Source organism: Pezoporus flaviventris, unplaced genomic scaffold (genome assembly GCF_033815535.1).
Source record: "Pezoporus flaviventris isolate CSIRO_AGI_PZ_B2104156 unplaced genomic scaffold, CSIRO_AGI_Pfla_v1 ptg000034l, whole genome shotgun sequence".
NCBI lineage: Eukaryota > Metazoa > Chordata > Aves > Psittaciformes > Psittacidae > Pezoporus > Pezoporus flaviventris.
In genome coordinates, this window is record NW_026892582.1 from 668,050 (window position 1) to 694,110 (window position 26,061).

At 43.9% G+C, this 26,061-nt stretch overlaps 1 protein-coding gene and 2 long non-coding RNA genes across 5 annotated transcripts in view; 2 read left to right on the plus strand and 1 right to left on the minus strand.

Annotated features, from left to right (window-relative positions):
• Positions 1 to 1,290: 1,290 nt before the first annotated feature.
• On the plus strand, positions 1,291 to 24,272 carry LOC133273581 (uncharacterized). The gene is made up of 4 exons (XR_009744886.1): positions 1,291 to 1,873; positions 2,711 to 2,820; positions 8,732 to 8,884; positions 24,181 to 24,272. It is a non-coding gene; the product is annotated as an uncharacterized LOC133273581 (long non-coding RNA).
• LOC133273572 (myosin heavy chain, skeletal muscle, adult-like) overlaps positions 9,946 to 26,061 on the minus strand; it is a 49,302-nt gene continuing 33,186 nt past the window's right edge. The window contains exons 4-38 of one of the 2 annotated variants that reach the window (XM_061461905.1): positions 25,455 to 25,482; positions 25,252 to 25,363; positions 25,074 to 25,166; positions 24,885 to 24,948; positions 24,694 to 24,792; positions 24,495 to 24,598; positions 24,277 to 24,415; positions 23,319 to 23,437; positions 23,066 to 23,215; positions 22,532 to 22,702; positions 21,744 to 22,053; positions 21,570 to 21,643; positions 20,823 to 20,910; positions 20,613 to 20,730; positions 20,312 to 20,435; positions 20,090 to 20,226; positions 19,733 to 19,988; positions 17,383 to 17,625; positions 17,126 to 17,302; positions 16,898 to 17,043; positions 16,721 to 16,811; positions 15,678 to 16,067; positions 15,387 to 15,513; positions 15,099 to 15,217; positions 14,314 to 14,510; positions 13,835 to 14,018; positions 13,583 to 13,748; positions 13,286 to 13,410; positions 12,798 to 13,106; positions 12,494 to 12,697; positions 12,089 to 12,214; positions 11,824 to 11,994; positions 11,633 to 11,737; positions 11,431 to 11,526; positions 9,946 to 10,243 (exon numbers count right to left, since the gene is read on the minus strand). In XM_061461905.1, the coding sequence (XP_061317889.1) occupies positions 10,085 to 10,243; positions 11,431 to 11,526; positions 11,633 to 11,737; positions 11,824 to 11,994; positions 12,089 to 12,214; positions 12,494 to 12,697; positions 12,798 to 13,106; positions 13,286 to 13,410; positions 13,583 to 13,748; positions 13,835 to 14,018; positions 14,314 to 14,510; positions 15,099 to 15,217; positions 15,387 to 15,513; positions 15,678 to 16,067; positions 16,721 to 16,811; positions 16,898 to 17,043; positions 17,126 to 17,302; positions 17,383 to 17,625; positions 19,733 to 19,988; positions 20,090 to 20,226; positions 20,312 to 20,435; positions 20,613 to 20,730; positions 20,823 to 20,910; positions 21,570 to 21,643; positions 21,744 to 22,053; positions 22,532 to 22,702; positions 23,066 to 23,215; positions 23,319 to 23,437; positions 24,277 to 24,415; positions 24,495 to 24,598; positions 24,694 to 24,792; positions 24,885 to 24,948; positions 25,074 to 25,166; positions 25,252 to 25,363; positions 25,455 to 25,482 (5,321 nt within the window). In that variant the 3' untranslated portion in view covers positions 9,946 to 10,084. The remainder of the gene's footprint in view (positions 10,244 to 11,430; positions 11,527 to 11,632; positions 11,738 to 11,823; positions 11,995 to 12,088; positions 12,215 to 12,493; positions 12,698 to 12,797; positions 13,107 to 13,285; positions 13,411 to 13,582; positions 13,749 to 13,834; positions 14,019 to 14,313; positions 14,511 to 15,098; positions 15,218 to 15,386; positions 15,514 to 15,677; positions 16,068 to 16,720; positions 16,812 to 16,897; positions 17,044 to 17,125; positions 17,303 to 17,382; positions 17,626 to 19,732; positions 19,989 to 20,089; positions 20,227 to 20,311; positions 20,436 to 20,612; positions 20,731 to 20,822; positions 20,911 to 21,569; positions 21,644 to 21,743; positions 22,054 to 22,531; positions 22,703 to 23,065; positions 23,216 to 23,318; positions 23,438 to 24,276; positions 24,416 to 24,494; positions 24,599 to 24,693; positions 24,793 to 24,884; positions 24,949 to 25,073; positions 25,167 to 25,251; positions 25,364 to 25,454; positions 25,483 to 26,061) is intronic. The other variant, XM_061461906.1, reaches the window with a different exon arrangement.
• Positions 24,318 to 26,061, plus strand: part of LOC133273582 (uncharacterized) — a 41,568-nt gene continuing 39,824 nt past the window's right edge. For both annotated transcript variants that reach the window (XR_009744887.1, XR_009744888.1), the window contains exon 1: positions 24,318 to 24,430. This is a non-coding gene — a long non-coding RNA (uncharacterized LOC133273582). The remainder of the gene's footprint in view (positions 24,431 to 26,061) is intronic.

Here is a 26,061-nt window from a genome sequence, read left to right on the forward strand (position 1 = left end):
ATCCTTTGGAGGGAAACTCCTCTTCCCTGACCCTCTGCTAAGACACAGCTGAGTGCTGGAGCCTACAAATGGTACACACACACTTTCTCATTAAAAAGCCAGTCTTTTCTGCTGATGGGCATTGACTCGTGGAATTAAACACAAGGAGTGCTTTCTCCACACCTAGCATACTATGCCTGCTCCACTTAGGTGTTTGTGGATTTTCTGGTTGAGGTGCATCCCATCTCAGGATAGCCATGAAGAGACCAGGATGGCCTTTAGCCATCTCCTCCTCCTGCTTCTCTGCTCAGGGACCAACTTCTGCAGATCTTTCCTGACCTCACAGCAGGGAAAAGGGGAAGAACCTATGTGTATTTGTGGTTTTGAATACCTTGCTTTGAGGTAGTTTCATTTGATGTACACACACAGTCCGTTCTCCACCTTGTGCTCTCTGTGCCCCCATTTCTTTTAATGGGAAATCTTCATTTCCAAGTTTTTGGCAATGCTTTTCAGTTACATGCAGTCTGTAGCGTCCAGAAATCAAACAAAACCATGGTCATTATAATCAGACTTTATAAGTAAAATCTTCAGGCTATTCACTCTCTGTAAGAAGTTTTATAGACATCTAACTGAAACATCATCTGCTCGTTCTTCATCATATGCTATGGTTATTTTCAGACTTCAAAATGGCCATCCTGCACTGTGGCCCTGTTAGGCAAAAACTTACTACTTGACAAGGTCATTTGATTTCTATTGGAGGAAAATAGAGGCCTAGGATCCAGACTAGGACATTAACCACGGAATATTTTGAATAAATAGCAAGACAAAAGCATACAGTACTGTTTTGTTCTACACAGAGGGATGATCTGCTTCCATTTTGACCAGAGATCCTGTAATTAAATTTTACCCATCCATATCACTTTGAATCAACCTTTCTCTAAGGGTGGATAGTCCAGGAATTCTCCACATATCAACCAATGCTTCATTCTCTTGTTCAAAGTGGGTAAACCACAGGGTTCAGTCACTGGCTCTTGTCAAGCTACTGGCCATCTGTTCAGAAAGTGAAGTGATTTCCAGGTGGTGTGTGAATAGATCAAGATGAGATGTATGAGATGCATCCTTGAGAAATCCATACTTCATAGCACAAAATACACCTTCTCAAACTTTCTATACAAGCCCTTTGTGTTCCAAGCATTTTCAGATCTAAATCCCGTAAAGCAAAAACTCTCAAGATTTAAATGTTTTAAATAACTGTCTTCATACTGGTTATTGAAATAGCTCAGTTTCAGTAGACTGAACCCAGAAAAAAAAAGCCAACAAGCCAAAACAAACAACTAACTCAAATGCTACGGCTGGAACACATGCACGTTTCACATGGATTTAGGAAATGGACTTAACACCCACAAGTTTACAAGAATATTTAATCTTGGGAATGAGAGTGGTAGGACATGACAAGCTTTTAGCTAAAAGAGTCAAATGATCAATACGAAACAAAACAGGTTGTCTCATAATGCTGACTTGCTCACAAAATGCAGGCACCCATGTTTCTTGTGGAAAATGAAAGACGTTCACAGATTTTTATTGTTTAGTGTTAGTTTTTAAACTAATCTTGAAGAAGATTCCTGATGGTATTTGCAGCTTGCAAACGCTGATCTCAGCTATGCTGTTAATATTTATAAAACATGCCAAGAGGAACCTTTGTGCCTGTGGATCCTTAATAAACAGACTGATAAGGAATGTGTTGGCTCATACTGAAGATCCCTGGGTAAAATAAGACCTCTCGGGAATGCTGGCTTAAGACAAGGAGAAATGCCAGAACACTAATTCCGTGGCTCAAAGCTTTTCATTCTGACACTTCTGCTAAGATGTGGCTAGGCTCTGGATCCTGGAGATGGTAAGGACAATTTTCACAAAGTTCTTTTTATTCTACTGAAAGGTAGTTGTTGCTCTGAATTGGAATCATAGAAACATAGAATAGTTTGGGTTTGAAGGGACCTTCAAAGGCCATCCAGTCCAACCCCCCTGCAATGAGCAGGGACATCTTGAACTAGAGCTTGAATTAAAGGGAATATGGTGAGTGCTTTCTCTGTTCCTGTCATATCATACCTAGTTTGGGAAATTGTATATGTTAAGACATGTCTTTCAGGGATCTGAGCTATTATTCCAGATGAGCAATGTTAAAAAAGATGGAGTAGGAAATAAGTTTGAAGTTATTTCTGGGGAAAAGCCAGTGATAAGCCTAAGAAATAGAACACTAACCTGGTAATAGTAAGGAAGGTTGGGACAGTTATTGATTTGTCTACTGCAAAGACAAAGCACAAGTGAGTTAACCTTTGTGTCTGTTGCTGTTCAGAACATCCTTGTACCTCAGGCTAATTGTGAATGGACTTATATGGCCTTTGCTATCTTCTGATCCTGCTACTTTGTTTGGAGACTAATTTCTGCAATGCTTCATACAGTTATTTGTCCTCACAGCAGGGAAAAAAGAAGTGACTCCTACTTCAGAAGTTTCAACAATAGTTTTTAAACCCAGGAATATCTTTACTTTGTTCTGATGAAACTTAAGTAGCTGCCCACTGAATAAAAGCAACAGTCATGCAAAGAAGAATGAAGAGGGAGGGCAAAATCAGCTGAAGACAGTTAACACATAGTTCTTGGAGATCTTAAGAGGAGCAGCTCTTGAGTGTGCATGAGATTTCTATGGTTACTCAAATTCCTCCTATCTCCACAGCAAATGTCAGAGAAGATATGTGAGCAGTAGGTCCTGGCCGAGGAGGTGACATTTAGGATGCCCTTTCCATCACATGACAAAGCAGCTGAACAGCTTCAGTTACAGAACAGGTGAGTGGGGCATGGAAGGGGAAGGAAAAGGCAAAAGGAGTTGGAGAATGACATGAAAGGAGAAGAAATAAGGACAGCAATACAAACTAAAATTACCAGAAACTTGATGAATTGGCTTATTTCCCTGTTGACAGTACACCTGTGAGAAAAGCAGGGAGAGGCTATACTATGGAGATACATTTGTTTAAATTTTCACAACTAGCTTTTTGTTGCTATAAGCAGATGTTACAATTACATCCAAACTTTTTGCCCACTTTTGTGATAAAACAAGAAAGTCTTCTGAACATTAAAACTATTTAGATTACACAAGGCATTCTCAAGTGAAGGAAGAGTTTGATAACATGTGAGATGTCTTCTATTGGTAATTCCCATATTCATTATTTACACTGAAAAAAAGAGGATTCTCAAAACTTGCTTTCCATTTGGAGAATAATAGGATAACACCTTGCATTGGAGGACAGGATACACACTGGTATTCACACAAAATTACCCTTTTCTAATATTAGACTATTATATGACTAATAGGCTATTAGACTATTATATGTTGTTAAACGTGTAACAATCACTTCTTCTGGTCACTGCCATTTTTGGCAGCACAGATCAGTCTCTTCAGTTCCTTGACAAATCCCTTCAGTTGGCCATAAATTCCTGAAGCAAGGTGCCTTGTAAGCTCTCAAAGCAGAGCCATCCCATGATCCCACAGTGCTGTCTGATTCACATGTTAGCTAAACTTGAACTTTACGTCCTTGGGCTTCCAAAGCTTTCATGTGTGTTGAACTGTATTTCTCCCAGCAGTACTGGGCTGGTGTTGGGGCTGTGCTGCTGGCATGGTGGGGCTGGGGACATACCTATTCTGTGGAAGGTGCAAGAGCACTGTCATGAACCCTGAGTAGCAAAGCTGAGGCGCTAGGTGATATCCTCCTCTTTGCTTGGAGTGTGATGGGGAGCTTTACTTTATTGACAGACAGTGTCTCATGGGAAATATCTTCAATCATTTGTGCTACTATTACTAGAACACTGCTTTTGTGCTCTGGATATTCGCTGTCAGTCCCCTACTGACTATATGGGCCACAAGCTCTATTTGAGCCCATTATCTACATTTATTTTAAACTTTTCTCTGAGAGGTCCACATATAGAAGATAATCACAAGTCAAGAAAAAGAAAACTTCCATTTTTCACTAGTGTTCTAAATGCCTTCTAATAACATAATATACCACATCCTCAATAAAACTGCACTGTAATTCAAGCACAGAACAAGATGTAGGGCTAGAATAATCTATTTAAAGGTGGCTTTAGAAAGAGCACAACTTGACTGAGGTCATTAGTTCAGATTGAAGTGCAGCAAGTTGCAAGGATGAAAAAAAATCCCTGCACAATAAAACACCTTATAACAGTGATATAAGTTTGAAATCCTAAAGAATATTATACCTTTCAAGTAAGGCAAATAATATATTTAAAGTATTTCTAATTTACACTAAATATTTTCATTATCTTACTTTGTTCAAAATATATTTTCCACAAAAAAGGTAGTGTTTTTCCTAGTCACATAATCACCAAACAAACCCATTGAAATTTGAATTGTTTCCCACTATAGACACTTTCTAGATCTTCAACAATACATCCAAACACCAGTACAGGCCAAAAACTTGCCTAGAAGCATTCAAAACTATCAAAATGTCTTCTTTTTCCCCAGTTAACGTCTATTATGTTACAATCCCCACTTCCTTTCCTTCTTAGTTCAACAGCCATAAACCATGCATTGTCTGCATCTTCCCCAAAGTACCTTGTTTCTCTTCATATATTTCCTTCTGAAAATCTGAGAAAATTTCTCCAATTTCCCATAGCTACTTCTAATTCTGGTGCCATTTCTCCCTGAAGAAGTGCCAAGATGCCCCTCTCCTATAGACTCTCAGGCCCTTCACAAACTTTCACATAACAACCATATGAGGTAACCGCAGCAGGCAGTCATGGTAATCGTGGTGTGGTTAAAATGGCTGCTGAAGTTTGCAGCTGTATGTTGTGGTTCTCAAGTGTAGCACTGAATACCCCTTCTTTAAAAGCCAACAGAAATCCTGGGACAGGATGCCCAAGTGTTCTTTACCTGGTATTGTGTATTTTATCCCAAAGACTCTTGGCCCTGAGGGTCCAGGTCTCTGGCAGGCTCATGCTGGGACACCCTGTTACCATCTCAGTACTTGTATCATGAAGGAAATCTCACATTCTTGCCACAAGCTCCTCCTTGAGAGGCAATCCACAGAGTCAGGGGCATGAAGCACAGCTTACCTAAATAAGTCAAGTACTTGGCCTTCCAAAGCCTTCTCCTCCTGCAGTCATTGCTAACTCCCTGCCACATAGCAGGGTAGAAGTAAAGACTTCACCCCTGTCAACAAGAGGAAGGAGAAGGTTTTAAGGCAGTGCAACTAGAGAGCATTTCTGTAACTGCAGCCTCAGCTGCACAGAGACACCCAAACTGGACCATCCCCTTTGGGGCAGGGATATATCTTTGAGGTAGGTGTCACCCACCCCCTGCCTCACCTGAGGACCACACATGCATGCCATGGTGCAATCACCATTAATTACATGGGGAGTCGTAAGTGCTTAGTTTCAAACAGGAAAATGCTATTGAAGCAAATCTCTCCCCAGTCTGCCTCCAAGAGCACATCTGATGAGCATCCATCTCCACCTGGCATTCACTCCTTGTCACTGCCACTCTTTCCCCCCAAAGGCCATTTAGTCCAGATGCCAAATCCTCAGCACATGCTGTTCTGCCCCACTGATCACCTATCCTGCCACTCTACTCACTAAGGAAGACAGCCTGTATTTCAACTGTGTGTTAGTGACTTACCATGCCTGTCACAGGAGACCTCTCTCCCAGGGAGTTGGTCCTTCTAGGGGAAAGAGGATTGCTCTCATCCCAGCCCCAGGCTTCTGCTACAAGAGGAATCCTCAGGACAGGAGAGGCAGATGAGTGGCAGGATTTCTTCTTCCCACTGTAGTCCTACCCTGCTTCCCTGTTTAAACATTGAAGGTCTAGGGGAGCTTACCTTGGGTCACAGTGTCATTTTCACATACACTAAGCAAGGAAGAAAGTTGTGATTACTTGTGTGTTTTGAGATAGCACAAAGGTAGGCTACAGGAATGGCTTGTCTACACTTTAGGCTGCAAAAAGCTTTCCCTGTCACCCTTGCTGACCTAATTGCCTAGTAGGTCCTCATCTGTGGAGGCTGGATCTCATAGTCATCCGAAGATGAGCAAGGGTGATCCAGAACTCTGGGCCTCTCCTTGTACCCACACTGCGAGGCTCAGACAGGCAGATCACGGCCGTCACAGCAGATGCTGCAGTCGCTGTCCTTAAGCTGCTCTACCAGGTGCGTGGTGGAGTTGACAGGGCCGTTCCTCATGTTGTCCTTTTGATAGCCACACGCTTCTAAGTACCTATGAGGTACTCAGGGGAGCGCCCAGTGCAAACGAGCCCCTTCACACTGACCTGTGGCTGCTCCTGTCAGCTCAGGGTCTTTTCGCTCAGAACTATGTTCCTAGCAGTTCCAGGGCCCATTCCAGCTGTCTTTGTCCTGTCCCAGTGGAGAGCACACGACACTGCCTGACCCAGCAGGCTGGGGTTTAAGCCGCCTGCCTGCCTGCCGGCCTGCAGCGACCACGCACCCACAGAGGAGGCTCCACCTCGGCGGCTCCATGGTGCCACCCCCTGGCAATGGCGCCTCGGGCCCGGCTGGGCTCCGTGGGACTGACAGGAGCTGCAGTCCTGCCGCCGGTGCTGTGGGAATGAAGCCACCGTGTTTCTGCCAAGAATCCCTAAAAGCACTTGTCTGTCCCTTCAGTGCCAGGTGACAAGACCAAGCTGAGAATAAAGCTGGAGGGGCCGTGTCCTCTGAGCCGCAGTGCAAGTGCTGAGGCGAAAGGCACAGCCTCCGGCCCAGCTGATGTCTCTGGGCCTCCATTTCCTCAGCCTGATTGCTGCTGGTGACCGCATCAGGCAGTGACTCCGGCTCTACCGAGCTCTCCCAAGGGCTTGTGGAGGCAGGCTGCAGGCAGAGCTGGGTCTCCATAACCACCCTGTGGCGGCCACCGGTCTGGCCGGGGCTGCTTCTGCAGCCCTGATGCTCCAGTGGCCCTTGAGGGATCTCTGGTGTACAGCACAAACGTCTTCATACTCACCCAGACAGGGCCTCAAAGGGAGGCAGCTATAAAATCCTCCATGTTCAGAGCTACAGCTCAGCCCACCTATTTAATTTTTTGTTTGCAAGAGAAGGATGCCCCCATCCACCCCAAAGTGAGCTGACTGCTGGAAGTACCTGGGCAGCTGCTGTGCTCCCCATGGGAGAGCATGTTTTTAACCTTTCAGCTCAGGAAGGAGCTGTGCCCGAGCAAGTCTCCCTGGGGTAAGAATAGCATCTGCCACCTTAGGACACACCACAGTTGTCCAGCTCCTGCATGGCAGCACGTTGTGCTGAGATATAGAAGGCAACCTACCCGCCAAGGAATGTCTTGGAGCGCTATTAGTGGAAACGGATCATCTCCACAAACAGGCATGACCCTGTGCAGGAGTCTTGTGAGAGCAGGGCTATTCTGAGCTCCTGACACTGAGGTTCAAGGGACACACATGACAGGCTGGTCCTCCTGGCTCAGGAGGAGGGGTCCAGGAGGGAGCTGGGAATTTGCTGGGGATACAAGGCCAAGCCTTAACCCATCAGCACTGCCCATGCTTATGGCAAGTCCTGCCTGAAGATGTGTATCTGTCCCTGAGCTTAGGGCACATGGCTGCCTGCTTCATTTTCAACCACATCCATGAAAGCTACACAAAACCAGAGGCTGTGTAACTGCATGCAAGTGAAGAAACAGTTGACTTTTCAAAACGGAGTCTGAGAGAGGCTATGTTAGATCAAAAGAGACAGAGTCATACTGCTGCTTCTTCAGTGCCTTGCCTGTCCTTTCCCATCAACGTTCTTTGTGACAGTGCTTTTGTACAAGCCATCAGAGAAGCTATCTCCAGGCATCACATTTTGGAGATGCCTGCAGGTGGGGCTAGAGATAGGCACAGTTAGCTCATAGGTGGGCTTAGCAGGCAAGGCTCCCACGAGAGACCCTGGCTGCGGACACAGACCAATGCACTCTGCCAGGCAAGAGAAAGGCTACAGGGGTTGAGGACTGGTGAACAACGTTGGGCGTCTGCGAGGGACCCATGGGGAAATGTGCAGTGTCATGAGACGGGGCAACTAGTCTGGAGTCTCTGCAAGGTCCTGGGAGGCTTTCTCAAGGTCCTTCTGTTTAAAAACTGAGATCTGCTCCTAAAGAACCATTTCCTATTGCTCTCTATGTCAGTGACAGCACTGACACAGGATCTGCTCTCCAATACTCAATAGTGATAATGGAAGCAGGCTGGACTTCCTTTTGACAGCTGATGTGCTGATGTAGCTGCACTTGGGAGATAGGAAGGTGAAAGCCCTTTGCATATTGTGTCATAGATGTACAGCTGTGAAGCTGTCAGTTACAACTTCCCAGCACTGTAAGCACCTATTTGGAGACCAAACCGCTGGCACTGACTTAGGCCAAGCTGACACAGCCCTAAGGATAACCCCAAGGATTTACTGGCAAGCTCTACCTTGAAAACACTAGGTGAATTAAGGTGGAAGGCATTCAGCAGCTACCTGCCTCAGGCTTAGGCACAATCATTTTCTGCATGACTTGCGTCCCTTCAGCACACATCACCAGCCCCACTCCCATCCTTGTGGCCCTGCTAGGCTATAATGCCTCATGAAGGACCCACCTCTGCTCTGAACACTAGTACTTTGTATGGTTGCAGAAGGGGTGAAAAGCTGTGGACTGTCAGAAGTTCTCAACATCACTATGTACCCTGACCTCTGCTCCTGAGCTGCTTCTTCTTTCATTTTAGTGCCAGCTGCACTTCACTCCTCAGTTGCTGTTAAAGTGCTTCTCATTCCCTCCACACTGGTCTGCATCAAGAGCTCCTGCAGCCTGGAGTCACCTGGGGTGCCTGGCAGTGAATGCTTCAGACAGGCAGAGTTGCAGCACTGGATGCAAATTTGTAAGTTGATATGGCCAAAAGGATTTCCAAATTAACTAAACAGCCCTCAGTTACTGGTAACCTGTGGTTGATGCTCTGTAGACACAGCCCTGCAGGCTGAGAGGCTCCTCAGAAAATCCTCCAAGGCAGGGTGGTCTCCCTGAAAAGAAGGGACAGAAGTTATTTGGAAGCAGAGAACTGTGGGTTCTATGAGCACATCATCTTAGGCAGACATTTGGTGGGCTTGTCTACAACATAACTTGATATCGTGCGTGTGTCCTTCACCCAAACTAGAGGCAAGGCTTAATGCATCAGAATAATCGAGTTGAGATGGCTGATAGAGCGCATGAGAAACCACAGCTGCACATGCCCACTGTGCCTGTGCTGTTCAGGCCATGGTCTGAATAAAGGAAAAAGTATTTAACAATTTCCTCCTTCCTTTCTCCATAATATACTGTCTCTTTAGCCAGTAGGAAGGCCAGAAGCAAGGTACGGTATGTGAGGAAGGAATAGAGGTGATGTGTTGAGGAGGCTGCTGGTGCCATGCAGTGCCTGAAGGGACAGTCTTTCCCCCAGGAGCAGGGGTGGAAGCAGCTGAGAGGATCTTCAGGTAAGAGAGCGACACAACTTAGAGGCACTATCAGTGTTCCCTGACAGTGCCCTGTGTGCCAAAAATCCTGTCTGCCAAGGAAATGTTGGTTGTTCATGGTGCACTGCACTGGAACTGATGTTTAGGGTTTGTGACTGCCAGGATCACAGACAATAGCAGGGAAAGGAAAAAGGAAAGGGACCAGCCTCTTTCGCCTCTCACATGGGAAGTAAGCTGTGATGAAAGGACAATGGGAGAGGCATGACGGGTACGTGAAAGCAGGAGCAGGGCAAGGAGCTAGTGGAGATGGAACAGGCTAGACTACCAGTAGCCTCCACAGGAATGGACAACATCCAGGTTTGTGAGTTCTTAATGCAGAGTTTTCATTAGCTTCTCCCTTCCCCAAGCCAGGAAAAGTGACATAACTTGTTCTGCAATGCAGTATCCTAAGCTTGATCAGAAAAAAAGAAACAAAACCAAAGGCTTCACCATTTATAGCATGCATGCAGAGGAAACTACGGTCTTTATTCTCTAGACATTAGGGTGGGTACAAAGACTCATTGAAGAAGAAAGTGACCAAGAGGTTCACATTTTGTGCAGCCTCCAGGTCACTTTGCTGCCTCATGACAGCCTCACTCTTCCTCTCCTATCTTCTTGATGTGAAACACCTCCCGGGTCTTCACTCGGAGCTTGTTGACCTGGGACTCTGCAATGTCAGCCCGCTCCTCGGCTTCCTCCAGCTCGTGCTGGATCTTGCGGAACTTGGAGAGGTTGACATTGGACAGCTCCTCCTGTGCGGGGAGAGGGAGTTGGTGGTGAGGAGCCCAGGGCAGGGATTTCTCTCCTGCACCTCAGCGTTGTGGCTGAGGTCTTTGCTGAGGGAAGGCACAAATCTCCATTCCCCATCCACACTGCTTACACGTAAGCCTTACACAGACTTCCTCATCCTCCCTTGCTTAAATTATTTCACCCAAACCAACCAAAACAGCTTTTGAATTGTCCCAGTTCTGTCTTCTGGAATGCAAAGTAGGGTGGACAGCACAGCAGTTTCTGATTTTAGCTGCCAAGAAAATCTGTTTGGGCTGCAGTTTGTTACTCTCCGCACTCAAACTTTAGGGCTAAGAAAGAGCACCAGCACCAGAAAACAACATGTATACTCCCCAGAGGGGAGTTTATATCATCCTCTGAGAGAAAGTATCTGCTCCCTCCTGCTACTCCCCACTAGGTAAGTGTAGCTTCTCATTCTTTCTCCATGCCTGCTGTGACAGCACTGTCAGGTAGCAGCCTGTTTCTTCTTCCAAACTGATACAGTATCATGCACAATCAACCCTCCTCTTCTAGATATTGTTTCCAGTCACAGATATCATTGCTTTGTCTTATGAAGATAGTTGCTTTGCAGAAAAAATAAAAACTTATTTCCAGCTCATCAGATGAGCTAAACATGTCTGTCTCCTGCTCTGGCTCAGTGTTCTAGGTCTGCACCCTTTGAAATAAGGTGAAGAACTTAGAGGAGATGAATCAGAACACAGTCATGTCCCTCTCACAAATCATTCACTTATCATAAAACAACAAAACCTGTCTATACTGGGCAATGCAGGAAAGAACCTGCAAAAATTTATCAGTTGAGAGGATGGTCGTGAGCTGCATCTCCCAGTCTGTTGTCTTGTACAAAAGATTGTAGGACATCACTTTAGTTCATCCCTGACAGGAGAGTGACCAAAAGAGTAACCAAAAGTATGTCAACCATACTCAGGATTGTGTTCCTAGAGTAATTAAATTTCTCATAGGTAACCACTCCTTACAAGCTTTACAAGGAGGAATTTCTTGTAGGCATACACTAAACTATTCTGTGATGACTGACATTTCTTTCCATGCACTTGCAGACCCTATGCTTTCTAAAAAAAAACACATATTCATTTCTTATATTTGTGTTCCTCCTCAGAAAGAGATGTCAGTTACCACCACACACAATACTTACAGCCTCTTCAGCTTGTCTCTTGTAGGATTTCACCTTCGCTTGCAGCTTGTCCACCAGATCCTGCAGCCTCAGAATATTCTTCCGGTCTTCCTCAGACTAAAAGAGTTGAAAAGCAGGAGAGTGAATTGCTTTCCCCACACGTGTTAGCAATTACCCTTGTCAGAGAGAGTGTGTGTGAGCCGAAGGACACCACCTGCCTTACCTGGTAGGTCAGCTCCTTCACCCTCCTCTCATACTTGCGCACACCCTTCACGGCTTCAGCGCTGCGCTTCTGCTCAGCATCAACCTCGCCTTCCAGCTCCCGCACCTGCAATCACAAGCCCATCTTTGGAGCTTCCCTGCTATCTCTCCAAGGCACATGCTCACTCTTGCACAAACACCAGCCCTACGCACTCTGGCCTCCAGCTTCTGGATTTGCTTCTTGCCTCCCTTCAGTGCCAGCTGCTCAGCCTCATCCAGACGGAGCTGCAGGTCCTTCACTGTCTGGTCCAGGTTCTTCTTCATCCTCTCCAGGTGGGCGCTGGTGTCCTGCTCCTTCTTCAGCTCTTCTGCCATCATGGCCGCCTGAGGAGTGCAAAGGGTCAAAGCCATTTTGGGGCTGGAGACATTCTGGGGGAGAATACATCCACCATCAGCAATGAAAGAGCCCCCAACTCACATCTGTGATGGCCTTCTTGGCTTTCTCTTCAGCATTGCGGGCTTCCTGGATGGTATCTTCCATCTCACCCTGAATTTGGGCAATGTCTGTTTCTAGCTTCTTCTTGGTGTTGATCAAACTGGTGTTCTGTGCAAAGAGATATGGCAAGACTTGTAATCTGAGGTCTGCAACGCCAAACCCACAGCAGCAGCCAAGTCTTTACTCTTCAAGCCCTGCAATTCAAAACCTTTGTAAAAATGGTTGTTTACAAAATGCCAGTGGTGGCCTTAAATGATGGGCATTGGGCATGCCTCTCCTTGTGGACAGCAGTAGACAGCTCATTCCAGTATTCCCTATCCTCTGGTATATAGCAGCATTCTGTGTTTGGCGAGTGTCAACACAACTGGTTTTGCACCATGCCCTGACCTGGGTATGGAGGAGCTGCACACGTTCAGTGGCATCCAGAAGCTCCTGCTCAGCTATTTTCCTGGACCGTTCTGTTTGCTCCAAAGCTGCCCGTAGCTCCTCAATTTCAGCCTGCAACAAGTTTGCTCTGCGCTCCACCATGGCCACCTGCTCCTTCAGGTCCTCCTGTGTCCTCAAAGCATCATCCAATTGAATCTGGGTATCCTGTAAAAGAGGCAACAGAAATGACAAGGTGGCAGTGCAAGCTTGGGTCTCAAAAGTGTCAGAGATGTCATATCTCCTCCTGCAGCTTTGATGAACAGACCTTGAGTGCTGCCTGTGTGTTTCTCAGGTGCTTTTGTGACTCAGCAGCCACTCGGTTGGCATGGCTGAGCTGGATCTCCATTTCATTCAGATCTCCCTCCATCTTCTTCTTCAGACGCAGGGCTTCATTCCTGCTCCTGATCTCAGCATCCAGGCTGCTCTGCAAGGACTCCACAATTCTGAGGTGGTTTCTCTTCAGCTGGTCAATTTCTTCATCTTTCTCTGCTACCTTCCTGTCAATCTCAGCTTTGACCTGGTTGAGCTCAAGTTGGAGGTGCAGGATCTTTCCCTCTTCATGTTCTAGGGAGGCCTGGAGAAGTCAGCAGGAATAGTGACTTAAACTACTGCTTCTTTTCTAAGTACTCTTTTATGAAGCGCTTTAAAAAGTGAAGTAAGCAAGCCTCACTTGTAGCCTTGCTTTCCTGCCATCTCTGCAGATAACTGTTACCATACGTTCAAACTGGACACAATTATTAGCTCTGTGTGTACCTCAGCTTCCTCCAGTGAGGCTTGGAGCTCAGATTTCTCCTGCTCAATCTGCTTCTTGACTTTCTCCAGCTCATGAATCGCTTTCCCTCCCTCGGCAATCTGCTCCGTGAGGTCAGAAATCTCCTCTGTGGGAACAAGGACCAATGGCATGGTCAGGCACAGAGCAGAATGGGAAGGGCCCTCACACACCAACGTGACAGGCACCTTTGCCCACGTGCAGGCACAGACCCATGTGAAGCGGTGGGTACTGGTGGGTGCTGAGAAAGCCCTGCCAGGAGCAGAGGGACAGGCACTTACGCTGCAAGTTCTTGTTCTCGCGCTTCAGCGTTTCCAGGTGGTCCAAGGACTCCTCATAGGCATTCTTCATCTTAAACAACTCCGTGCTAAGAGAGCGGGCCTCCTTCTGGGAGGCTTCCAGCTCAGCCTGTGTTTCCTCATACTTCTGCTTCCATTCTGCCAGGATCTGAAGAGAAAGGGGGTGTCAGTATGGATGTGACAATCAGGACAGGATGCTCTGTCCAAGAGACCCCAGTCTGGAGCCTGAAAGACCTTGTCAAAGTTCTTCTGCTTCTTATCCAGAGCTGCACAGGCAGCATTTGATCTCTCCACGTCAATCATCAGGTCCTCCACTTCATTCTGCAGCCTCTGCTTTGTCTTTTCCAGGGAGGCGCATTTGGCATTGACAACTTCAACATGTTCCTCTGCATCCTGCAGGCGCTGTGCCAGCTTCTTCCTGAGAAAAGTTCCTTACTTAGCACAAAGAAACTAGTGTGCTTTTCACAAGAACTTACTTAATTATTTTGCAATCTGCCGTCAAACAGAAGGAAGGGCTTCATATATGCTTTTCTTATCCTTTGCCTTTACTGAAACACTAGGCCTTCTACAGGATAAAGATTCGTACTCTATGTCACCCTTCCCCAAGGCAAATCTGTGACTTATTCCTCAGAACATCTTGGTGTGTTTCTTTCCAATGTTTTCTTTATATTTTCATCCCCCCATTGGGTTCTTCACATCCTTCCACAACATACTTTGCCTCCTCCAGCTCCTCCGTGCGCTGAATAGCATCCGTCTCGTATTTGGTTCTCCACTGGGCCACTTCGCTGTTGGCCTTGGACAGGGCACGCTGCAGCTCCCCCTTGGCATCCTGCTCCTCCTCATACTGTTCCCGGAGCAAGTCACAGTCGTGGCGAGCGGACTGCAAGGCGTGGGCCAGTGCGTTCTTGGCCTGAGTAGAGAGACAGTGGAATTAAGAGAACTAATTTCTTGTGAGATAATAAAATGGCAACTTAGAGAACACTTTTGAAAATTTTTTGGACCTGACACTTAAAGTCTGAGAAAGACAGGTACACTATTCCATGTTCTAAGAATCTTCTTATTGCTTCATTCATCAGAATCTAGAATGTTACCTCAGGAGAGATTATGGGCAAAATGTAAATTACAATTTTAAGGCTGGGAATTGCTGAATCCTTTTAGATATGTCCTAAAGTTTCAGCTTCCATTACAAAAGCAAAATAAGAAGCAAGGTTTTTTAGACATATCTCAACCTGTTTTATGTCATTTGCAATATGAATAAAGACCTAATGTTGTCCTTTCCTGTCTCAGTAGCCAGATTAGAGGTGATACTACCCTCAACTTTTCTTCTCACATGTGAGACGGAAGTGGCAATATTGTTAGTCTAGTTTGAAAGCTTCCATATTAAAAACACATGGTTAAGATATTCTGATTTTATGTGAGTGTAGGAAATACCCAGAAAGAAAATGAAATCTGAATCCAAAGTCAATCCCCGTACAGGAAATATAAACATGTTTCCTACCTTTACTTCTTCATCTAAATGTCGCTTTAGTTCCTCGATCTGTTGAGTAAATGCCTGTTTGCTTCGGGATAGCTGAGATATCAAACCATCTTTTTCTTCTATCTTGCGTGAATATTCACCTGACAAATATTACAGGGAGACTGTAACTTCAAAAGCAATTCTAAACCTATATGTCTTCAAAGCACATATACCAGCTTACAAAATATACACCAATTTGAGTAAAACACCATTTTTCTTGTCATCATCAATTACAGGTTCTCCCATTCCAGGGAGAGGGAGGGGTGTTACCTGCTTCTGTCTGAAGGCGAGCTCTTTGACTATTGAGGTCATTGATCATGCGTTGATGCTCTTCTTCTTTTGACTTAATCTCACTTAGCTGGTCTTCTAGAGTGCGACATGTCTTCTCCAGGTTTGCCTGTAAGTCAAATGCATTTAATGAAAAATGACCATCAATAAGTTCCCGAATCTGTTCTCATGATGAAAACAACACAACTATGTGTGAAAGAAAAATGTAATCAGAAGTTTCAAAATCTATCAGGTCATGTACCATAGAGCAGTAACCTGACAGATGCTCTGTACCTTGGCCTTGGAGACAGACTGCATGTTACTGGACAAGTCATCGATCTCCATCTTCAACTCACTCTTCTCCTTCTCCAGCTTCTGCTTCACTCGCTGCAGGTTGTCGATCTGCTCCCCAAGCTCAGCGGTGCTGTCCGCGTGCTTCTTGCGCAGGGCAGCAGCCGTGGCTTCGTGCTGCAGCGTGGCCTCTTCGAGGTCACGACGCATCTTCTGGAACTCGGCCTCACGCTTTTTGTTCATCTCAACCTGAGATGCTGTAGCCCCTCCTGCTTCTTCCAGGCGCTCACTGACCTCCTCCAGCTCCCTCGAGAGGTCAGACCGATGCTTCTCTGCTTTTGCCCGAGAGGTTCGCTCTGCCTCAATTTCCTCCTCCAGTTCCTCAATACGAGCCTGGGGAACATCAGGGACCCTTCACACCCATGGCCTCCTCCTACCTGACCTGAGGATGGGTGTGGAAGGGTGTCCTGGGTTCAGCTGTAACAGTTATTTTTCTCCTCCTGCAGTGATGCATTTTCAGCTTTAGCCTGAGAACAATGCTGATAACACTGATGTTTTTAGTTGTTGCTAAGTAACATTTACTCCAGTCAAGGACTTTTTCAGTCTCATGCTCTGCCAGTGAGGAGGGGCACGGGAAGCTGGGAGGAAGCAGAGGCAGGACACCTGCCCCAAACTAGCCAAAGGGGTATTCCATACCATGGCACGTCATGCCCAGTATATAAACTGGGGGAGTTACCTGGAAGGCCTAGATTGCTACTTGGGTTGGGCTGGGTATTGGTTGGTGAGTGCTGAGCAATTGTATTCTCTCTCCTTGTTATTTTTCTCATCGTTACTATTACTGGTGGCAGCAGTAGTGGTTTTGTGTTATACCTTAGTTACTGGACTGTTCCTATCTCAACCCATGGGATTTACATTCTTTTGATTCTCCACCCCCATCCCTTCAGGAATAGGGAGGAGAAAAAGGGGGGAAGTAAGTGAGCAGCTGTGTGGTTGTGGGTTACTGGCTGGGCTTAAACCATGACAGAGCAGAAAGAACAGAGACTTACCTGCAGCTCCTTGATCTTCTTCTGTAATTGCATGGCCAGGGTTTGCTCGTCCTCAATTCTACTCTGGATCTGGCTGATTTCAAAGTCTTTCCTTTGGGCAAAGAAAACCGTGTTAGAGCTGAAAGAAAAAAAAAAAGCACAGCAGCTCAGCACTCGCATGCTCCACACCACACTTACTTCTTCAGTTTCTCATCCAGCTGCTGCTTATCATTTTCCAAATCCATGATGCTGTCTTGGGCCAGCTTCAGGTCCCCTTCAAGTTTCCTCTTGGCTCTCTCAAGGTCCATGCGCAGTTTTTTCTCTTGCTCCAGGGACCCTTCAAGCTAAAATGAACAAGACCACCAATGAACCAGACAGTTCTAACTCCCTACCTGTTCTGTTCTTACTGTGTGCTTGTGTGCTTACATCGTCCACTTGCTGCTCCAGCTTGATTTTAGCTTTGGTGAGTGTATTGACTTTGTCCTCTTCTGCCTGCAGGTCATCCAGTGTCTGCTGATGGGCCTCCTGGAAGGCCTTCTTCTCTTTTGTCAGCTTGGCGATGGTCTCGTCCAGGCCTGCCATTTCTTCTGTGAGGTTTTTCACCTTTGAGAAGAAGGGAGCAAGTTAATCTTGTATAACAAAATGTCTTTTCTGGAGTGACAGTGACATCTTCTGCCTCATACCTTGTTTTCAGTGGCATGTTTTTCCTTTTCAACCTTGGCCAGTGTTAACTCAAGGTCATCAATATCTTTCTTCAATTCTGAGCATTCATCCTCTAGTTTCCGCTTCTTGGCTGTCAGCTCAGCATTTATTTCCTCCTCTTCCTCAGCCCTTTCAGTCACCTCTTTAACTTTTGCTTCCAACTGGATTTTGTTTTTGATGAGCTGGTCACATCTTTCCTCAGCATCAGCCAAACTATCTGCTTCCTGGTGGGGAGACACATGTGTTCTTGGTTTGTTTTCTGAACTTTTTAATGTGTGTTAAAATGTGACCTGAAGTTGACGTCTCCTCAAACAACTTTAAACTTGTTTTTTGCTTGCTTCTAGAATGCTTCTCAGTTGGAAACAATTTTGTTTCAGAAACTTTTTTTCTCTCTCCTAAAAATGACTCACTAATGCAGTAGGTGTGAGAAATTCTCATTTACATAAAGGGGAAAGTGTTTGAAGACATTTCTCTTCACAAATGTAGTATTAAATATGTTTTTGTAACTCAATCCTTCTGAACCCTTTATTATGCTGGGAGTAAAGGCTCTGGTAGTATCAATAGTAATTCAATGGAAAAAAGTTTGCTGTCTCTACATGTATTATGATTGCTGCTTGTGCAAGTGGCTCTCACTTTTGTCAGTCAGGTGTGTGTCATCCTTTCATACTGTGTCTGGAGTGGCATATGTGGCTTTCAGCAGATCACCACATCATCTTACTCTTTGGTGGGCTTTTGGTATAATGAATTTGTTTTGTCCCAAATGAACGTGAAACACAAATCTTATAAGAAAGTCCAATGGGATGTACTAAGGCAAACAAGTAACAAAAATTTTCCCTTTTCTATAGCAATTTTCAAATAAACAGGTAATTAAGTACAGTGTTCTGATTTTAGTTGGTAATTTAAGAAATTTAATGTGTACTTTAAGATGAATTTGTAAAGTGACATTTGAATATCAAATACTTTTGTGTATATTTAAAGCAATATTTTATTTGTGAAGTGCTGTGTGCCTACAAGGGTCATAGGACTGTGGTGGTAAAATTATTAATATTTAAAATTGAGGGGTCTGGCTATGAAGTATCTTTACTAAAAGAATATTCCTTTCAACTAAAAGCAATCCATGATTGTTTTCAACTCCTCACTTTTGAGCTAAAATAATACTGGCTATGCCACTTCACCAAGAGCCAGTCTCTCCATATTGTCATGTTGTTTACTGTTTGATTCCTTAGAACTGTTGCAGTTAACAAGCTACTTCAGTAGAACATTCCCCCCAGATAACTGGCTTTGTTAACACTGAGCTGATTGATTTTCTTCACTCCTTTCTTTTTTTTTGTGTTACAACATATAGGCTGCGTCTCTGCAATCAGTTGGCAGAGAACAGGAGAGCAGAAGAGGAGATGCTGTCCTAATGCACTCTCACTGTACTTATAGCTAAAAAAACTTCAGTCTAACCTGTTTTAAATTGTGCCACCCAGACTGGGGACCCCAACACAAGTACATAACAGAAAGGCAGCTTGTAGAGGAAAAGAATGTTCTTTAATAAAAATACATTTTTAGCCAGCCTCTCAATATTAAATATTAATATTTTACCACCACAGGATTTTGTTTATATTGGAAATACCATAGAAAATCCAGATTAGAAATGAAAAAAACTACAATGCTGACGAAAAACGAAAACTTCTATTTCAGTATAAATTCCATTTATAACCTTGATTCATACCAGTTAAGTTTAAAGCATACAGAGCTCTTGTGTATATAACAACTAAGGGAAGAAAAATGGTTGTGAGTGTTTCACAGAAACAGAAATTCTGTGTCTATATATACATAGACTAAAGAGAAAATTGAAGCTTTCTTTCCCAATCACTGAATGAATGATTAACTGTTAGTTATTAGGCACAGGGTGGATGGCTTTTTCGGCACCTGAATTTACAAGTACCACTTCAACTCTGGCTCGCATTTACACTCCAAAATTAACATTGTTCTACATCCTGGTGAGATGGAGATAGCCCCTGAAGGAATCACAAGCTCAGACAGAGTTGGGGGTCCAGGCAAAACTCTGTTCTGAGTATTTCATGTTGGCTAGCTGAATCTGCCTCGTTCCTCTGAAGGCAAGACCACTGACTTCCCCTTTGAGCTCTCTGCTTCTTTTTACTGGCTGTCAGTGCTCACAATGCCACTGCCAGACACTTGTTTCCCCAACTTCACGCACACATGATAGATAATTCACCAAATATTTGACTTTTGGTCTTCTATAGTCTGACCTTCTGCTTTGTAACTAACAGTCTGAATGCATAACCCTTTATCTGAGTGATAAATTAATGGTTACAAACTCACAGCCTGCACTTGGAGCTGCAGATCATTTTTTTCCTGCGTCAGTTTGACCATTTTCTCTTCCAGTTCCTTTCTCTTTGTCTCAGACTTTGCAAGCTCTTCCTTGGTTTTCTGAAATTCTTCCTTCATAGTGGCCATCTCCTTCTCAGATTCTGCACTCTTCAGCAAGGGCTTGATCTTGAAGAACAGCTTCATCCAGGACCAGTGCTTCACATTCATGAATGCACGAATATTGTACTGGATAGAATAGATGGACTCCCTGAAGAATAATAAAAATGTACATTGAATATTTTCAGTAGAACGAGTGTTAACACTTTCCTTCAACTACAGTGAGTTTAACTGAAGATGAGAAATGTCTACCTTCTCTCCACCATTCTCTGGTACGCCACTCTACTCAGGTAGCCCCTGCACACAGCTTGTGTGCGGGTGATGAGCTGTGCCAGCTTCTCATCCCTCATCTCCTCCAGGAGTCCCAGCAGCCCAGCTTTGAAGAACACCTTGAGAAAGGGAATGTTGCTGCACATCACTGGCAAGTAGAGCAGAGCACAGAGATGTAATGAATGACTCAAGAAAGGTTTGTACCTTGGTGTGACCAAATTTGTACTGGGTATGGTCCACATCAATTGATGCAAGAAGCTTCTCAGAAGCCTTCTTGCTGTCAATGAACTGTCCCTCTGGGATTGCACTGGCATTAAGCACCTTGTATCTGTCAAAGGAGAAGGGAGAAGTAAAGGGTATTCTTTCCTACCCAACACACTCTAGTTACTGAACCCCAGCAACCCATATTTATCTATAACTGTTGACAACAGAGTGCAGCCTGAATGAAGCCATATGAATGAACCAGAGTTACTTTTAACGATGCCGAGAAGCGCAGCGCTCTTACCTCTGTTTGAAATCAGCATAGAGCACTCTGCTGGGGAAACCTTTCCTGCAAATCCTGATGCCTTCCAGCACACCATTACAGCGCAGCTGGTGAAGTACCAGTTCATGCTCCATGGCACCTAGCAATACAGACCGTAAATGAACACCAATTTCCAGTGCAGAGGGGAATGGCTGTATCAGAGCAAGTTCTCTTTCTGCTTGAGCATCTTACCAGGTGTTTTTGTTTCATTTGGGATGATGCAACGCACAAAATGAGGATGAGTGCTCCGTAGGTTGGTCATCAGCTTGTTTAAGTTCTCCTAGAGGGACCAATTAGTAATGTGAGTGGCCTATGTCCAGCATTTGATGCATCAAACCCATGCTAATAACTTTACAACATCTCAATATTAGCTGTGTTTCAGAACATAGATAAAGCCCCAGAAATCAAATATTTCTATTATTTGAAGATACTGAACATCATTTTTAAAGACTGAAATACTACTACTCATCCAGTAGGAGCATAAACGATTTCACATTTTCCCACAGTGTAATTAACTTTTAGGTTTTTTAAAGGTGATCTTCTTGAGTTTAAAAAGTAGGTTGTTTATTTTTCAGGTAAGAAGAATACCTCCTTGGAGAATGTTTGTAGGGGGATTTCCAATTCCCTAACATATCAACCTCACCGAAATGCTGGAATGCTAAAATTATAGTTCTAGTCTAACCCAAATATAAAGATCTGAATAATATCCTCTCCAAACAAAAACCAAATGAAATTATTTCATTTTTTATAATCTTTGAAGACTGAATGCTTGTTTTTGAACATGACACGTTAGCAATATAAAATAGATCCTGAAAAACCTGATGTGGCATTTTACCACTGTTACAGCAATACAAAATATTACCTTATTCCCTATAAAATTTAATATTACATCCCCTCCTTCCTTCATATTACAAAGAGAGAAATAATGCATTACTGTACCCGGAAAAGTGCTGAGACAGTCTGGAAAGAAGAACCCTTCTTCTTGCCACCCTTCTTGCCACCACCACCAGCCTCTGTAAATGGAAGAAAAGAAAAAAAGCAGTTCAGGGTTCACTGTTTTAATTCTGTTTCAACATTGTCCTACACTGATAGTACAATTTTCACAAAGCTGACCTGCATCTGCTCCACCATAATTGGCAAAAAGTAAGGACAGTGTCTTCAGAGATGACTTCTGGTACAACCCAATGACAGTTTCATTCAGAGGGTCTTTGTTCTTCTCAAGCCAGCCAGTGATGTTGTAGTCCACTGTGCCAGCATAGTGCACCAGAGAGAAATGGGCCTCAACCTTGCCTTTGGCAGGCTTTGGCTTCTGGAAGTTGCTGGACTTGCCCAGGTGCTGGTCATAGAGCTTGTTCTTGAAAGAGGTGTCAGTTGCCTTGGGGAACATGCACTCCTCTTCCAGGATGGAGAAGATGCCCATGGGCTGGAAGAAATTACAACAAGAAGGAGAAAGAAATTAGAAAGGAGAAAGATTGGAAAGTTTCTGGAGTCAGAAGAGAAAGCTGTTCTCATGTGTTTTACAACACTAAGTTGAAGAAAGTTAACCAAGTCTCTACTTTTTTCAGTGTTGCATTTCATTCAGATTTATGTAAATGCCTTTGCCAATGAAAAAATTGCAAATACATCATTGTGAAATACAGTCCTCTCCATAAAACCTCTGTACTGATAGGTAGTTACAGAACATGGCAGTCTTTTATACAACTTCAATTTGTAATCTGGAAATTAATGCTCTCACCAGAATCTTAATATCTGAGTATCATCTCCGAAAACATTTCCACCCTGTCACCATTTTCACACAGTACAGATTTGAAAAAGCTAGAATATTCTCACATGCTTCTTCAATATGTCTCTTGGCAAGTGTGGAAGATCCAACATATTATAGACTTGAACAGGAAGGATACCTTCTCAATGAGCTCAATGCAGGCAGCCAGATCCATCCCAAAGTCAATGAATGTCCATTCAATTCCTTCCTTCTTGTACTCCTCTTGCTCCAGCACAAACATGTGGTGGTTGAAGAACTGTTGCAGTTTCTCATTGGTGAAGTTGATGCACAGCTGCTCAAAGCTGTTGAACTGCCAGACATCAAAAAAAAACAACAAAACATGCAGAGTTTTTAAGTGTTAGTAATAGTAGCCAGGTGATTTCTTGTGTAATCCTAATTCACCATGGGTCATACTTTAAATACAAGGCTTCTTCCTTTGTAGTTTTCCTATGTTATCTCTCTAGGATAGTCTTTGCATTTAGAAAAGAGAGGAGGTTAGGAGACTAGTTTTCTATTATGATTTTGGGGGGGGGGGGGGGGGTAAAAATGAGATTCTGAAAGCCCTGCAAATAAGTGTAGGAAGATACTAATTGCTACTAAAAAGGTATCTCAAAATTTCCTTTATTCTCAATTGTAATATCAATGAAAATGCTGGGACAATTATTTTCCTTACATCAAAGATCTCAAAGCCAGCAATGTCCAGGACACCAATGAAGTACTGTCTGGGCTGCTTTGTATCCAGCTGTTGGTTGATACGAACAACCATCCACAAGAACATCCTCTCATAGACAGCTTTTGCCAGGGCACCAACTGCATTGTTCACCTACAGCAAGGAGAAAGGTTTGGAGTTGTATATAACCATACACAATAGAGGAGAATCAACAGGAACCATCAAAGCATGTTTCAGGTTACCACATTTTTCTTACCTGCTGCACGGTTTGACCCTTGGTCACATATTCATTCCCAACTTTGACTCGGGGGTAGCAAAGGGCCTTCAGCAGGTCAGCTGAGTTCAGACCCATCAGGTAGGCAGCCTTGTCAGCCACTAAATACCAGAAAAGAGACAGAAATAAATACTGGCAATTCCTAAAATTTTGTACTTGAGGGACTGTCTCAAAAGCAACAGGAAATGTTCACTGTTACAGAGCTGCACAAAAGTACCTGAGCCAAGTAACAAAGTTAATTTCTCTGTGGCTTCAGGATACAGAGTCTGCAACACCTCCTGAGCTTCGGTTTGCACAAATGTCCTCCAAGAGAACTCATTGCATTCATTCTTTTTCAGGCATGACTATGGGACTTCACACTTTCTTTTTAGTCTTATACCAAGAGGATCATTGCTCAGAGCTGGAGGTATGGATTGTACTTACTGCTGTGGCAGAGACTAATCAAATACACATCTCAAATCAAAGCTCCCCCTATTGGGTGAGGGTGCATAGGAGCATAGTCTCTTACTCTGTAACAACTGAGACACTTCACAGCACTATACAGCAGATTCTTTACAACAGTTATTCCACTATACAGCAGATTACAAGGTGTATTCCAAATAAACTGTGATTAATATTAGTGTGTTAATATTGTTAGTAATAATGTTAATAATAAAATTCTAATCTTAATAAAAATACTTATGACTATAATAATGTTACAGGAATTGACATCCATGCTTCCTCGCTTCCTGGCAGGGTACACCAGATCATTATTAAGTAGTAACAGAATAAAGTTACAGGTATCATTGAATGAGATACATGCCTTAACAGATATCTAGCCACTAAACAATTTTTTGTTTTTTAGTTTACAGATTTCCATACTTAAAGCCTGAAATTTGCCTAAAGTCCTTCATTTGATGACAAAGAATCCTTTTGGAGAGTTTGCTGAATCTGCTGATACCTTCTGTGCCTTCTGGCTCTGCCTGCTCCTCACGCTGCCTTTGCTTGAACTTCAGATTGCCATAGTGCATGACAGCCCCTGTCAGCTTGTAGATGGCTGTCTTCTCATCGGCAGTGAAGCCGAGTATGTCAATGGCACTCTGGCAACAGAAACAGTAAATAAATGTATGAGTACCAGGACTCATATCCACTACATGACCTGTTTGGTAAGTTACTTACATCTGTAGCCATAAGCTCCTCCTGGTCATTAATGCTAGGAACAGTGATTTCACCTTGACTCACGAAGTGGAAATCATAAGGGTTGGTGGTAATGAGGAGCATATCTGAAAGCAATAAAAGAGGAAAATTGGGCTTACTTTAGCTTTCCAGATGACAGTTGCTCATTGAAATTCCTTCAAAATGTTACTGATCTTCCTACCAATTAGCTCCGGCTTCTTGTTAGAGGTGACCTGATAGAATATATGATAGCTTCTTTCTGCCTTGAGCTGGAAAGTGACTCTGGACTTCTCCAGCAGATCTGGCAAGGAAGGGAGAAAGATTCAGTCACAGGAAGGCACACAGATGTGGGATTTTAGGAAGGAAAGGGATCAGGCCAGGAGAGCATCTTACAAGTTTCAATGTCAGCAGAAGCCAGTTTGCCTGTGGCACCAAAATGAATTCTGATGAATTTGCCCTGTTAAGAAGAAGCAGCAACATTTCAGCCAAAATGCATTTAACCTCATCTCCTTATGTGAGAATACCACTAGCCCATCACTACTGTTATAATGAGAAGGGATTTCGTCCAAAGCAACAACTTACGAAGCGTGAGGAGTTGTCATTCCTCACAGTCTTGGCATTCCCAAAGGCCTCCAGCAGTGGGTTGGCGCTGATGATTTGATCTTCAAGCGTTCCCTGCAGAATGATAATTATTCAGTTATAGTGTTTCATTGACACAACAGTTACATGCCAAATGTTCAATCTGTTGTTCTTGACTCACCTGCATTTTGCCTGAGTGAGCATCCTTCTTCCTGTCACCACCCGCTGCAATTGTTGCAAAGTACTGGATGACACGCTTCGTGTTCACAGTCTTCCCTGCTCCGGATTCTCCACTGTGCAACCAAAGAGAAGCAGAAAGCATGTGGTTAGGCAGGAGGTCCCTGGCACCGGGCAGCCCCACAGGGATCAGAGCAGCATACATACGTGATCAGGATCGACTGGTTCTCACGATCTGTGAAAAGACAGAGATAAGAAAACTCTTCCTAGTGATCATGAACAACAAATAGCTCAGAAACTAGGAGAAAAATACAAGGTAAAACTTCCAGAGAATGCAGGAACAAAAGACAGTGAAAAGCCCTGGTAATTCTAATGGATACTTTTGATACTCCCACCTACTTCAGATGTTATCCACTGGATCAATTAGGACATCACTTCAGAACAGCTTTTGGAGCTTTCTGCCTTTCAAGATATTGACTTATCAGGCTACCTATTTCACTCTTATACTGTAAGTAAAAAAACAAAATTATTGAGGTTGGGCTCTAACAGCATGTGAATTCTTCTGAAACTAAAACTTTCCTGAGTGATCTTACGGATTTTTTTTTACCCCTATATATACAGAAATTCTGTATTTCCAAGATCATACATAGAGAAGTTTAAATTTTCCTTTTTTTTCTGAATCTATTTCCTATTTCGTAACAAAATATCAAGAATAGAAGGTCTAAAATCCTGCACAACTTTGGTTTCACTACACACATAAGAGAAAATAAGAGGCAGAAGGAATAAAGGGAAGGCAATTTTTTTTTTTTTTAAG